This window comes from Macrobrachium rosenbergii, chromosome 25 (assembly GCF_040412425.1).
Source record: "Macrobrachium rosenbergii isolate ZJJX-2024 chromosome 25, ASM4041242v1, whole genome shotgun sequence".
Taxonomy (NCBI): Eukaryota; Metazoa; Arthropoda; class Malacostraca; order Decapoda; family Palaemonidae; genus Macrobrachium; species Macrobrachium rosenbergii.
Window position 1 is genome coordinate 47591910 of NC_089765.1, and position 15000 is coordinate 47606909.

A 15000-nucleotide genomic window follows, 5' to 3' on the forward strand; every position below is an offset into this window, starting at 1 on the left:
ATAGCCTAGTTTGGGCAACTGGTTTTCATCACTCTGTTTTTATTTATTTATGTTAGTCATGCACTTTCTTTCATATAGGTAGGTTGTTTTAAGATTTTAGTGAACTCCTTATACTTATTATTGACTTGTCTTGGAATGAGGTGTTTTGTTTTAAATAATTTTACCACGTAAAGAGCTGTTGCCATTGCATTAATTTGTTATTGATGCTCGCAAATTATATTATATTTTATAGCCTTGAAAATGCGACTTGGAATTCGTCGCGAAACGCCGGCATTGGAAATAATCTGTAGATGATGAGGATGTCTTTCCCTACTGCTTCCTTCGTGATGTATACTTCGAGCCTCAGCTCCAGCCCTTATGTGTTTATATATATATATATATATATATATATATATATATATATATATATATATATATATATATGCATATATATGTATGTATATACATGTGTATATATGCATAATCCATATAAGTAAAATATATTTATATATATGTATACATATAAATAAAGATAAAATCCACGAAGGAAACGGAAACACTGGAGTGCTGCGAGGCCTTTCGACACTAGTCCTTTACTTAGCAGACTAGTGTCGAAAGGCCTCACCAGCACTCCAGTGTTTCATTCCTTCGTGAATTTTATCTTTATTTATATTTCATCACGTTCCATATTTTCGTGATTCAGTTATACATGTATACATATATGTATATATACATATATATACATAAATATATGTATATATATGTATAAGTATACATATATACATATACATGTATAACTGAATCACAAAAATATGGAACATGATGAATATATAAGTAAAGGCAATGCCACGAAGGAAAGAGAAACAATGGAGTTCTTTTAAGGCCTTCCCACTCATAGTCCTTTACTTGGCAGACTGAAGAAATACAAAAAGTTTACAAAGAAAGCTTGTATAAATGGCAGATAGGGATTACAAAGGAAAAAATATATACCTGTAATCCAACACAATTGAAGAATTAGCTGACCTACCAAAACAGGGTTCATATTTAAAAGATTTTACATAGGATTAGGCTCAACAGCTCAGAAACAGGGACAGGACAATTAAAAGATTATATAAGGAAGGTGACTGATCACCAAAACCTGTTATATAAGTACAACTCAATAATTCTCATTTTGGTAAACAATAAAAATTTTTACGGGGTGAACATTTTTACAAAACTATATATTAAACATATGAATATATAGAAAATATATATAAGTAACTAATTTTTAACTAAGTCAGTAATTTTATCTTTTAGGTCATTCTTGGACATTTTACTATACAGGGGCCCAAATAATACATGCCAGGGCTAAGGTTAAAATTACAACTGGAAGTAAGCTGTATAATAGCGTATTCTAAAAGACTTCGTGAAGAGAAATCATTTGATCTGGCAATCACTGAACTTTCAGTCCAATTTACCCTGTAAGAGTTTTCACTTAAATGAATGAATAAAGCATTGTATGTCTGCCCAGTTTTGACAGAATACATATGCTGCTTAATCCATCCATCTAAATCCTTGCTAGATTGGCTGATATGAAAAGAGGGGTAGTCCAAACATGGAATTTTATATATTATGTTGTGGTTTTCCTTAGGGCCATTTTTTACTAACATTCCTATTAGTGTGTTATTATAGGAAAAATAGGTTGGCATTAAAAGATTTTAACAATGATTTTATGTTTTCATAGCCACTAAAATAAGGCAAGCTAAGAATGTTCCTAGGGGTTTCTTTCTCCACATTGCTTTCACTATAAAACTTTTTGTAGGCTTTGTTATAACAAATCTCTAGTATATGTGAAGGATAACATAAATCTGTCCCTATTTTCTTATGTATTCGATTTCTTGATCCAAATACTTGAGACTGGCAATGCGCAATGTTCTTGAAAACATAGAAGAAAAAATGGATATTTTGATATTAAGGTGATGGCCTGAATAAAAATGGACGTAAATCGTTGGTTGGTTTCCTGTAAATACTGAATTTGCATTGAAATGGTTCTCTGTGTATTAAAACACCTATTATACTAGGCCAGATAAGGTCATAACCTCTTACCACATCTGTTATAAGGTCAATGACATAATTAACTTACATCTCAAAAGAAATCATGGTACTGTTGGCCAGCCTGCTCACTAGCTCAACTCCTCTCCCTCTCTCTCTCTCTCTCTCTCTCTCTCTCTCTCTCTCTCTCTCTCTCTCTCTCTCTCTCTCTCTCTCTCTCGTTATCCAAGTCACTAACTGAACTAAGGAATTTCAGCAAAAACATGTCTACAAAAATATAGTTTATTCAGAATTCTAACATAGCAAATAGTTTGGATTGGAATCAAATAGAAATGAAATGGGAATATCTACATCCTAGAACTGTTAATCCCCCCAAAAATAACCAAGTAAGAATAACATAGTGCTATCAGTTTCCACTAATTGAGTCTTTACAACATACGAATCAAAATAAGTCAAACATGACCGAAGTCATGATAAGTCACATTCCCCTCCATTTATTTGACCTCAGATTCAATACATCTGAGGAAACAAAGGAAAAGCAAAGCTTTTAAAAATAGGCACAGAGAAAAATATATGTGGGATATCTCCCACGTTACCTATACCAAAAGACATACACATAATTAAACATGGCAAAATAAAAATTCAGAAAAATCAATAAAAATCAAAGAGACAGCAGATAAAAATAAATGTGGAAAAAGATATTCAAAGCATGGTAATCAGTGCAAAGAATCAGTACATGTTAAACAAAGTTATTAAAAAAACCCATTCAGGTTTTTTTGAAAAAGTCCCAGCTCACCTCACAGGCAGTACACAAAGTCTTCCAGGAAAGCGGATCCGATCACAGGGGAATCTCTTCCCGAAATGTCTAACCTGTACTCAAATTGGATAAATCACACTTCCTATGACACACCCATGGAAGCAAAATGGCAAACGAACGAACGCTCTACCGGAACTTGACGACTTCCAGTGACATGGCCAGAGCATCACCCAAGGCACGATGCCCTTTGTCTCCATGGAAAGCCAGACTGACAACAGGCCTTCGTCAGCGCTGACACTGAATACGTAGGGACTGTTTCCATTTACCTTTGCCCAGAATTTCTAAAAAAATGCTTAGCTAAAAAAAAAACCCCGAAATATATGACATTATTATTCCAAATGTTTTTCAGTAGCTCGACCATCAATTGTGCCGCCCTCGGCGCAAGAGAAGCAACGAGTTCTACTCCCCCGACTCATGCACCAGCTGAAGAGCAACACACGGGATGGCTTCACTTTGGCTGAGTATTTATTTGCACAATGTTTCTTTGCGAATTTGACCCCAACACTGTACACAGTATGACGACTAAAACCGCAATCAACAACAAAATTAATGAGAGAATGTAGTGCTCGTGTTCCCCATGAAGGTGATGCATGAAGATACGAGTGCTCGAGTTGTACACCATCCTGCTGAGCACTTGGAATTTCTGCACGATCATCCGACAAGCCACATCGAAGAGGCGGGATCATTTCAGCCAGAAGGTATCTGATGTGTTATGACATCGGGTGGAGATTTGGCAGCATGCGCAAAAAACTGCCGGGAAAGTCTTTGTAGAGGCCACATGATACTCCAACGGGAATATCATAAAGTCACAGTGTGAAGGTGTCTGATTATGAACAAATGGCAGTTCACATCCTAACGAGTCGACGTTCCTAAGAGCAAAATTCCTACTGTCACAAACGTATCTGTCGTGAACTAAAGTACACCCTGACTTATCAATAGTAGAGGAATGATACTGATCACACAAAATATACATAGTCTCTATTCCGTCCCATGTCACCATCGAACCATCAAAACTACTAGGAAAAGGCTGGATAATGAAACTGTGAAACGATTTCATATCGCTAACAGAAACCTCTAAAAGTAACCCTCTATCAGACAAGCATACTTTCAAAATCCCATAATAACACAAACTCTCCCTAGTGAAAACTCTCATGCAATTTATTATTACTGGCTAATTCTGCCGCCACTTGTTCAACCTTCACTAAGCTTGCCACTAACTAACGTCCCTATTATTACCAAAAATCACCTTTACTAAAAAAAAAACAAATATATTATATAACCATAAAACCATTGCAACGACTCTAACACCTCCAAAACATGAAACCAAAAGCACACCTGCGAAAAATAATCTTTTAAAGCCACAAAACCATAAGTCACCAGTACCATATGTAAGAATATAACGCCCCTTATGAAAGAAACTAACCACAGCTCTTTTACTTTGTGGTAGCTAGCCACCCCTAAGGCTACGAGCAAACGGAACTTCAGCATCCAAAAAAACAAAGAAAAGAGAACTATAAATATAATCAGACCCCGAACGAAACAAAAAGATATAACAACCACCCTAATTACAGAACTCTACGGTATCCTTGCGCCTCATTTAACATAGATGACTTCAGCATTGCCAAAATTCCAACAACAAATTACGCCGAACCGCCGCACTTGCGCAAAAACCAACAAAACAGACAAAAATCAGACAACCATAAATAAATTAACATACTAACATAAGCACATACCTAACTTCTGTATAGCACCGTGGTCTGAGTCCCCCCTCGCGGCCCCGCCCCCCTGCAGGGAGGGAGAGAGGGAGGACGATCCAATATTGGAACCTTAAACTAGTAAAACCTTCTCAAGCCTCCTAACACAGTTTTCAATTATTTCACGTCACTCAACAGATCGAACCAACATCAACATTAAAATAAAGAACTAAAAACATCACATTACACACACAACGACAAATGGGTCTGTCCCATTCTTTTATCCTTCCCCTTATACCTTCATTTCACCTCCCTTCTACCCCCTTCCAAACCTTATCTTCCTTCCGGGGGACCCTTAGGGGTTTAAATCGATTTGTAATCGAACCCTCACTCTCTCCTATCCCCCCCTCATTGCTCATTGCTCAACATCAATCTGCTCCTACCCTCAACCGTGAACATACCCACTTGGAACTGGGAGAAACGTTGGCGAAATAATTGTGTGCTTCAGTTGACAAATACATACACTGTATAAAACTCTATTGATTATGTCCTTCATATTCAAATATATGCAGTCCCTGAATTTCGACTATTTCCTTCCTGAAGGTGAATAATATCGGAACGTTACTCGCCTAATGCAATAGCAGAGAAAAAGCAATAATTAGGAAAATAGAGAAGACTATACAAATTAAACGCAGAAATTTCATATAATAATAATAATAATAATAATAATAATAATAATAATAATAATAATAATAATAATAATAATAATAATAATAGGTAGTAGACCCTCTTCTATACTTGTGGTGTTGAAGGTGATAGCTGCATCAGTGGTATTCAATTTGTATAGAGTTTTCTCTATTTTTATAATAATTGATTTTTCTAGGTTACTGCGTTCTGCCAGTAACACGCCCATATTAATCATACTTGCAGAGGAAAGCAGGTTGTCAAATTGGATAGCATATTTCCGATGAACACAGCATATCAGTAACAGGATACTGAAATTGGGAGTTCATCCTCAGTAGAGTTGTCCTTCAGGAGAACATCTTTTGAGCTGTCATTCAGGAAAAAGTCTTCTTCAGTGTTAATTGAGGCCATGTTTTGCTCAGGCTCCACTGAGCATGGTCATGCCAAAAGACGGGAGTAGACTGACTTTCGATGTGAGTCTTGCTCTTTATATATGAGAAGGTCAGCGGGAGGTTAAATTCGACTGCCCGCTGATTGGCTGAGACACTCGTGCTGGTTATAGACTGGTGAGATATTTTCGCAAGCCAAAAATTGATCGCTGATGGTCTCTCTGCTGCAGCCTTGCTGATCAGCGGGACTAGTGTGTGACGTCATTCTCTGGTATTTCCCGGCGAATATTCTGACTGGGAGCCCGGCGGCTCGCAGAATTCCGACATCATTTTGAGTTTCACGTTCAGGATTGTCGTTTCTTGCAGTGCCTGGCACCGCTCTGTCAGCTACAGAAGCAATAGGATGCCTAATGATGGTAGGCAGGAGGAATACCTCCTGCGTGGTATTTAATGAGGGCTTCTCCTGCTGTATTAAGAGTGCCTCCAGCAACGTAGGCGCCTTGGGTCGGGGGTTTTTCCAATTACTTCTTTATTCACCACTATTTCATTCCTTGTGATGCTAATATTGTGGGCATCTCTCATATGGTTTTTTTTACCGCGCCTTCTTGGGCATGACAAGAGTTTCTCTTTGCCAGTTTCATGGTGGCCATACTGATATACTGTAGGTGCCGTGACACCCACGGACTGGGTATTTGAATCGGTATACTATATTCGTCTGTTTAAGAGGGTGCCTTGTTAGTGGGGCTGGGTTGTTTCTCATAATCAGGTTTCTCAAAGTCAAGCTGCGTGTCTATGTCGGTAGTGAAGATGTTGTCTGTGATGATCTTCTTAATGGCATGTTCGTCTTCCAGGTATTTTGAGTGCATCCTCACACTATAGAAAAATTGAACACTTCTTTGTGGGTCGGGCCATGGCTGCTTGCAGTTGCTGTACCACCAGTCCATTGCTATACATATTTCTTTGTTGACTTGTAACAATGGCCAGCTCCCCTTCCTTGACGTCGTTGTTTGCCAAACCGACGACGGCCTGAAGACCTCCATTTGCACGAAGAAGTCGAATCTCGGCCTCTGCCCTAATGGAGATAGTGAGTGCCCTTCAAGATACAAGAATACCACCATCAAATCCTTCGTCAGAAGGCCTTAACACACTGTTCTTCTTGGCATGGCAAGTACTCATAAATAATGGGTATCCTAATAAACACGTCAACAAAAAAATACGTATGGCAATGGATTGGTGGTACAGCAACCATGAGCAGCAGCAGCCCGACCCACAAAGAAGTGTTTGACTTTTCTGTAAGGCGAGGATGCACTTGAAATACCTGGTAGACAAACCCATTAAGAATAACATCGCAGACAACGTCTTCACTACTGACATCGACACGCAGCTTGACCTTATCGTTTACTATCAAAACACCCGCACGAGAAACCTAATTATGAAAAACAACCCAGCCCCACTAACAAGACATCCTCTCAAACAGACGAATGTGACACACCGATTCAAATGCCCAGTCTGTGGATGTCCCGGCACCTATATCGGTATGACCACCATAAAACTGGCGAAGAGAATCTCTTGTCTTGCCCAAGATGGAGCCGTAAAAAAAAAAACCATATGAGAGAAGCCCACAACACTAGCATCACAAGGAACGAAATAGTGGGGAATACAGAAGTAATTGGAAAAGCCCCTGACCCGAGGCGCCTACAGCTGCTGGAGGCGCTCTTAGTACAGCAGGAGAAGCCCTCATTAAATAGCACCCAAGAGGTATTCCTCCTGCCTACCATCATTAGGCGGCCTATTGCTTCTGTAGCTGACAGACCAGAGCTAGACACCACAAGAAACAACAATCCCAAATGTGAAATTCACAATGATGTCGGAGATTCTGCAAGCCGCGGACCGCCCAGTCATAATATTCGCCGGGAAATACCAGAGAATGACGTCACACACTAGCCCCGCTGACCAGCAAGGCTGCAGCAGAAAGACCATCAGCGATCAATTTTTGGATTGCGAGAATATCTCGCCAGCCAATAACCAGCGCGAGTGCTTCTCCTCAGCCAATCAGCGCCCCCACCCCGTGACATTCCCATGTATAAAGAGCAAGACTCACATCGAAAGTCAGTCTACTCCCGTTTTTTGGCGTGACCATGCTCAGTGCAGCCTGAGCGAAACATGGCCTCCATTAACAAGTGAAGAAGATTTTCTCCTAAAGGACAACTCAAAAGATGGTCTCCTGAAGGATAACTCTGCGGAGGATGAACTCCTAATTTCAGTATCCTGTTACTGATTATACTGTGCTCATCGGAAATAAACTATCCAATTTTGCAACCTGCTTCCCTGTCTAAGTATGACCAATATGGGTGTGTTACTGGCAGAATGCAGTAACCTAGAAAAATTAATTATTAGAATAATAATAATAATAATAATAATAATAATAATAATAATAATAATAATAATAATAATAATAATAATAATAATAATAATAATATCAAAGACCAGAGCCAAGCCAAGTCAAAGGCAGAAGCAGCATTGCTTGGATAATCAATATCAGTGATTGTTACATGCTGAGATGTTTCTCATCTAGCCATTCATTGACCTCCTAGCCATTTATTGTCTTCCCTTTTGACACTCAGGCGATTCACCAACCTCTTGGATGGTCTCATTGACCCTTGAGGGTAAATCTTGACCATTTGGGAACTCCTGTTGTAAACCTTTTGCAAACTAGTAGATTGAAAAGGTCAGGGATATTCAGTCCATTACTTGAGCTTGAGAACCTTGGAAGAACCTATTTAAAAGTATGAATTCAACCTGAACCCATCTCCACTTCTACTTCAGTGCCAAAATACCCAGGGATATGTAGTGTATAATCTGGCTTCCAGGCCTCACTAGAGCCCAATGTCCCTTATACCTGACTCATAATGTCTATTTCAGGTTTCTACATATTGATTTTTAAGACGTTCAAATCACAATAGATTGTCATGGGAGCCTATGCGCCACAGGCATAGCTTTCGTTGGAAAAAAGTCCTGAAGTAGTTGATAAAGTAGTAAATGATACAGAAAAAGCATCTTGGTAATACGAACTGTGATAATATAAATTCTGGAATAATTACTTACCAGAAAATAAATCTCCCCAACCACTGACTACTGCTTGCCTTCCACTGACTATGTCTGATTCCTCTCCCAGACAAATGGGCTTGACTGCTGCACTAGTTTCAAAGTTGAGTTCAGACTGAAGCTCAATGAGGGCAATATCAGAGTCCTATAGTGAGAAAATAAAATGTTTTTTTTTTTTTAATTAACTAGGAGTTTTCCCCTGAAAACTGATAGATTTGCAAAAAAAATCAGGGCAGCAATCATGCTATATCTATCCTTTTTTTTTGACTTAGTTAACTCTTTGTCTTTTCATACTTTGTCGGAGATAAAAAACATTAAATTCAATGCTATCCTCTCTTTAGCAGTTAGTTTAGTCAAGACATGTATTCCAGTAAAATTAAGTTGGAAGATATTTTTACTCACCCCTAACAATAACTGGTCGCCTGCTAGGAAAGGATTAAAGTTTTCATGGACAATATAACGGACTACGCTAACCGATATTTGGTCCTGACGATTGCTGCTACCGTAACCGACCTTCAGGGTAGATAAAGTAGCCTTATTCCTGCAAAAAACGCGATTGATTCAGTCCCTTGTGTAATTTTAATATTTATTTCCACATCCAGTGTTTCAGCCCTTTTCATTTTGTAGAAAATGCTAGATATTCAGAAATTATATTCATATCTGTTAGTGAAATTAAGCGAAGAATATTAGCTGCGTCCATATGAATGGTGAAATGGGTACAAATTGGTGAAAAATGAAGAAAAAATAGTGCTTGCTTGTAAAAGTATACGGCATATGTTAAACTTTCTCTCCCTGATGTGGTTGAACATTTCAATATTACAGGGACTAGATATTCAGTTCTTCCATTCATACTTGATTCTTCAGTTGATGAATCACGTATGACTGGAAGAACTGAATATTTAGCCCTTGTAATGTTGGAATGTTTAACCACATGAAAGGGACAAAGATTAACAATTGGGACGTATGAGAACTTCTCCCAAGGACAGAGTTCTTAATTGTGTTCTAAATGTAATGTTGACTCCAAGTTTTACAATGATTACACTGAAAACTGCCCCTGAAAAACTGCCCACGTTGCTAGTGACCTTGGAATATTAAGAATAAGTCTGTTGCTTTATGCAGCATTCAGAAACTTTAGATACAAGACCACAATTTATATTTCTTGGGTAAAAAAGAGCTAATTCAGTAACTGTCAGTAACTTTCTGTGGGAGAAAGTTACTGACAGTTATGAGAGAGTGAGAGAGGTAGGACTTGAATTTTCACTGAAAAAATAATGTTGTTGGGTAATGGCTGTTGGATTTGCAGTACTTGGGGATAATCAGACCTTTCAGAATAAAAGGAAAAGGACAGTAGAGCTTGAAACACTGCAGCATCAGCAAGCCTCACAGTTACTCAAACTGAAAATTTGGTGTTGTACAGTGCTTATTTTCATATTTTTCTCTCAGTTTTGACAATGTATTGTTACTTTTGGAGATATCTGAATTAAGGTGGCTCAAGCTTATGATGTTTACCTTATGTGATGCTATATAATGAAATGTGAAATGTGTCTCGACTGATTGGTCTTAAAGACTTTCAGTAAAAGTTGAACAGAAACTCAAGAGGTGATTATGCCATGTTGTTATGTTCGAAAAAGAAACTTAATACTTGCCCATCTGAGTTAGCAAGGCAGTGGGCTGCTGTCAGGACCCATTTTTTCTTTATAATTGAGCCTCCACAATTGCCTATGTCCGAAGAAATAACCACTTGATAAGGATATTCATTTTCTGCAGCTAGTGTTCCATTGACTATCTTTATTCCGTCTACACTGATTGGGGCAATGCCACAATTCGCTAATGATGGTAGATATGTGGAAAAGAAAACAACAGAATGAATATATAAAAATGATATATGAAAATGCTGAATTCATAGGCATAGAACAGAACAACGTCAGTTCTTTGGGAGGGAGATGAAATGAAATATAGCAGATCGACAGATATCCGAGGTAAATGCAGACCTGAGTCCTGAATGAAGTGAGAAAGGTGTCCGTGAAATCTGAGAAAGCTCATGAAAGCCACCGTAAGAGATGAACAGATGAAGAATGAAGAGGTACCAAGGAAATTTACTTTATAAAAACTTTAGAAAATAAGTTTCCATTCTAAATAAAAAGGAAAAAATTGGATGTGAAACAGGCATAAAAACAAAAGAGGAGGCGTCTGATCCATTCTTTTGTTTTTATGGCTGTTTCACATCCAATTTTTTTTTTATTTAGAATGGAAACTTACCCTTCTAAAGTTTTTATGAAGTGAATTTCCTTGGTAACTCTCCGTTCATCATCTGTTCATCTCTTACAGTAATTTTCATGAGCTTTCTCAGATTTCACTGACACCTTTGGGATATCACCTCTCCATTTTAATTTGTTAATAATCTTTTCTCTTTCTCTTCAACAATCTTTTTTTTTTTTTTTGCATGTCTAACTTGCACTTTTTTGTTCTTCTTAAAAGATGACTGTACCTAAAAGCATTCTCTATTAACCCTGTTATACCATCATTGTTATCCTTGACTCTTGTCCATTATCATACACCTTCATAATATGCCATTCTGACATTTTGTGCAAGTGTACTTGTCTTAATCATATTTGTAGCTGTTTCCTGAATCTTTGGTCGCAAAAACATATATATAAGAGCTAACACTTATACAGTGTATCTATGTTCATCTATATTTGAGCACATAAATGATTTAGTTATAATAACATATTCATTATACTATTAATTACATATCTCAATGTACAGGTATTTGAAGATTTACAAATCTGATTACTAAAAGTATCCAAGTGAAATTAACATTACTGCCAATGGCATGCTTGAATTACTTACGGCAGTAACCCCTTATGATGCTACAATTAGATGTTGGCCCTGTGGAGAGAAAAGTTTTAAGATTGTACCAAGAGTTAGGGTAAAAAAAAAAAAAAAACATTTAATCTGCACATTTATGGCGAATAGACCTCCTAGTTATATTTCCTCACTTAACTCTCTCTACCTTACAGTTTATATGTGTATAAAGAAATAGTAATAATAGTTGTTACCCTGCTTGAAAAATTTGTCTTGAACCTTCTGTTGATTCCTGATTAGACTAAAGAAATACAGCTGGTGGCATCTTCTTAAGTTACATGAATCTGTATTGCGTTCACACTTTTTTTTCTGTTTTCTATCAATTAAGAGCATTTTGGCCTGGAATGCTGCCAAAGGTTAATGATAAATCAAGCACCTGTCTCTGGTTCATGAATTATTGGGTTATGAAAAAAAATATCGGAAAGAAAGCTCTCTTTGCGTCGTAGCGAAATTGCGAGAGCCGAGCGATAAAAGAAATAAATAGGTTTGGTTCTCTCCATAACCGAACACCAGAAATCGCGAACCCTGCAAAATTACTTGTGGCTCAAAACCAGGAGTGGCGATGGGTGAAAGTGGGATACCAGACGAGCTGACGAAGTGACACGCAATAAAATTAGGGTATTTTAGAAGTTTCAACTATAAAAGCAGCTCTGCTGAAAACCTCGTGCAACCTTCACCATCACAACTGAAAAAACAGAAAGGATTTGGCTTTCAGATTTGATATACTTACTTTCCTTTTAAATTACTCACCTAGTGCAATCCTACAAAGTGACGACCTTACCTCTTTCCCTTTCTCGTTATCCTTGCCTATTATTGAGCTTTAGAGCGATGAATGTTCTGACTGTGTTAGTTTATTAGGTTTCCTTTTAATAAGTATTTTAAATATGCCTGAAAATAAAAGAAGCCCTTTAGAATGTAACCATGTAGCTAGCTTGTATACATCAAATTATATGCACGCTATGCTGTTAAGTGCCTTTTTATGTACCGCATTTATTTTAATTACAGAGAAAAGTGTTGACTGAGACAATATTCAAAACCAGTTTGCATGGCGAATCCATGTATTGTACTAAATTAATAGATTATAACGATGTTCAGAATAAAAAGTATTTTTGTTGTGCTCACCCTTCATAACAGCTATATCTTGGCGCTGTGGGCGCCATTCAACAAGAAATTAGAATTACAACTGGCTTATTAACGATAGCCCCCGTTGTTTACCCCCACCTGGTGTTTTTATACGCAGTCAATTCTTGGATCTCTAAGTGTGGGGGCGGGGGGAGGAGGGATCCTTATGGTAAAGGATGAGCACAGCAAAAATAGATTTTATTCTTAAATCCTTATTTCGAATGTGATCCTCACCCTTCATGCAGCTGACTACAACATTTGAGTGAGGAGGTGGTAGATCAACACTCTGATACCAAAAAACATAATGACGATTAAATAAGCAATCACATCACGCTGAGGATCCTCATCAGGGGAGACCCTCGACCAGAGGTAGTGGCAGTTGGTTCCCATAAAAAGTCATTCGCTTGAAATGCAACGTTGAATGACGGTCTGGCCCCTGTGCCTCGGGCCTGCAGAGCTGAGGGAGTTACAACCAAACTGGAACTGCAAACCCTGCGAGAGTCACCACCTACCTAGCAGAACGTAGTGTGGTAGCCCATACCAAAAACGAAAAGTCCAACACGAAAAAAAGTTGACCCTACCTATGAGCTTAGGGTAGATTTCTTCTAAGAAGAGCAATTGCTCTGCAAAATAATCAATCTAAATATTATTCAACTCTGCAATAGCATGGTTGCTGTAAATCACAGTGAACGGACTACTTCCTACTGGGATAACTTAGGCCATATACAAAACCAGCCAGGTGCCAAATTTTTTGAACCTCTTAAATAAGCACGACACGAGTTAATATCACCTGCCAAAAGTAGAGGGGTTAATAAAAGCCAGCTCTCATAATGAATCTCTACATCAAGTAAATAATTGGAGGCAAATATGAACCTCTACAATGCGATCTAGTGACAAATTGTACTGAAAACCCAGAGCAACCTGTGCTCTGATATCATGAGGTTTTACCTTGAGGAACAGGAAAAGGCCTGAAGATATTTACAGTGAGACTCCGAAATCAAAGACTTCAGAAAAATACCAAAGCAGTTTTAGACACAGGCAAATCAGGTTTGTGCACCACACAAAAAAAAGGTTTCTAGACTGGTTTCTCAAGGTTTAGGCTGCAATACGTGGCATTTTAATGCTCTGATTGGACATAGCAACAATTCCTCTTCCTCTGAGATTAAGATAACTAGAGATGGGATAGAAAAAAACCCTAGGTAAGGTTTTTGCTTTGAAATAATTTTTAGTTCTGAACGAGAGCAAGCAGGAAAGTTCAGCTTCTCTAAGCGAAAAACACGTGTAAGAGGAAGTAGCCTGTAGTTCGTTTACTCTTTTAGCCAATGCTAAGACTAACAAGAATAAGAGTCTTGACCATCAGGGACTTCAAGGAAGACAATTCAAGGGTTCAAAAGGGGCACCTTTTAAATACCTAAGAACCGCATCTAGGTTTCAGGAAGACTTCCTGATAAGTAGCCAACAATCCCCTCTGTTCCAAATTACTGACCACCAGGTCCAAAACCGAGAGCACTACATCATGGTTGGATTGGACCTTTCAACTAGGTTATCCCTCCAAGGGAGAGTGATATGAAACTTATTGTCTTTGAAAGTGATGCCTCTTTTGAATTCCTCCATTTTGGCAGTGTTATATTGAAATGATTGATCACACTCTTCTTGAAAACCTAAAGAGTCTAAGCCAAACATGTTCTCGAGACCTTGCTCAATAGAACTATCAGAGAGCAAGGACTTTAATGGAGAATAGTTAGATTACTTAGGCGAAACCAGAAAGTTATTATTATTATTGTTATTCAGAATATGAACCCTATTCAAATCGAACAAGTCCACAGGGGCCATTCACTTAAAATTCAGGCTTCCAAAGAATATGGTGTTCATTAGAAAGAAGTAAAAGGAGGTAAAGGGAAATGCAGAAAGAAGAGATCTCATGAAAAAAATTAATAAACATAAAAATGTATTCAAATGCAAGAGAATAGTATTGTGGTAGTAATGCATTGCATCATCGCTTGAACTTTTGAAGTTCCAATTGCACGGCATCCTTTGGGAGGCTGTTCCACAGTCCAATGGTGTGAGGAATAAAGGACCTCTGGAGCTGAGAAGTTCGACAGCGAGCCACATTTACTGCATATTAGTGCTGCAGTTCAGCGCATCTGGTTGCTCTCTCTCGGCAGGAAAAGGGGATCAGGGATCAATTGTGAATGTGAAAAATCTCCGTTAAAATACAGTTTATGAAAAAGTGACAAACAAGAGACAATCCGTCGATGGTCCAAGCCATAACTACTAATATTAGGAAACAGAAACCTACCACCACGAACCACTC

General features: G+C 38.1%; 1 protein-coding gene across 2 annotated transcripts in view; it reads right to left on the reverse strand.

Annotated features, from left to right (window-relative positions):
- LOC136852153 (trypsin-like) overlaps nt 1-15000 on the reverse strand; it is a 52072-nt gene that overhangs the window by 10829 nt on the left and 26243 nt on the right. The window contains exons 2-6 of one of the 2 annotated variants that reach the window (XR_010857089.1): nt 12346-12452; nt 11550-11588; nt 10346-10526; nt 9102-9240; nt 8700-8844 (exon numbers count right to left, since the gene is read on the reverse strand). Coding sequence is in view for 1 of the 2 variants with exons in the window: in XM_067126597.1 (XP_066982698.1) it covers nt 8700-8844; nt 9102-9240; nt 10346-10526; nt 11550-11649 (565 nt within the window). In the remaining variant the exon portion in view is untranslated. Of the gene's footprint in view, nt 1-8699; nt 8845-9101; nt 9241-10345; nt 10527-11549; nt 12231-12345; nt 12453-15000 lie in introns of those variants that run through there. The other variant, XM_067126597.1, reaches the window with a different exon arrangement.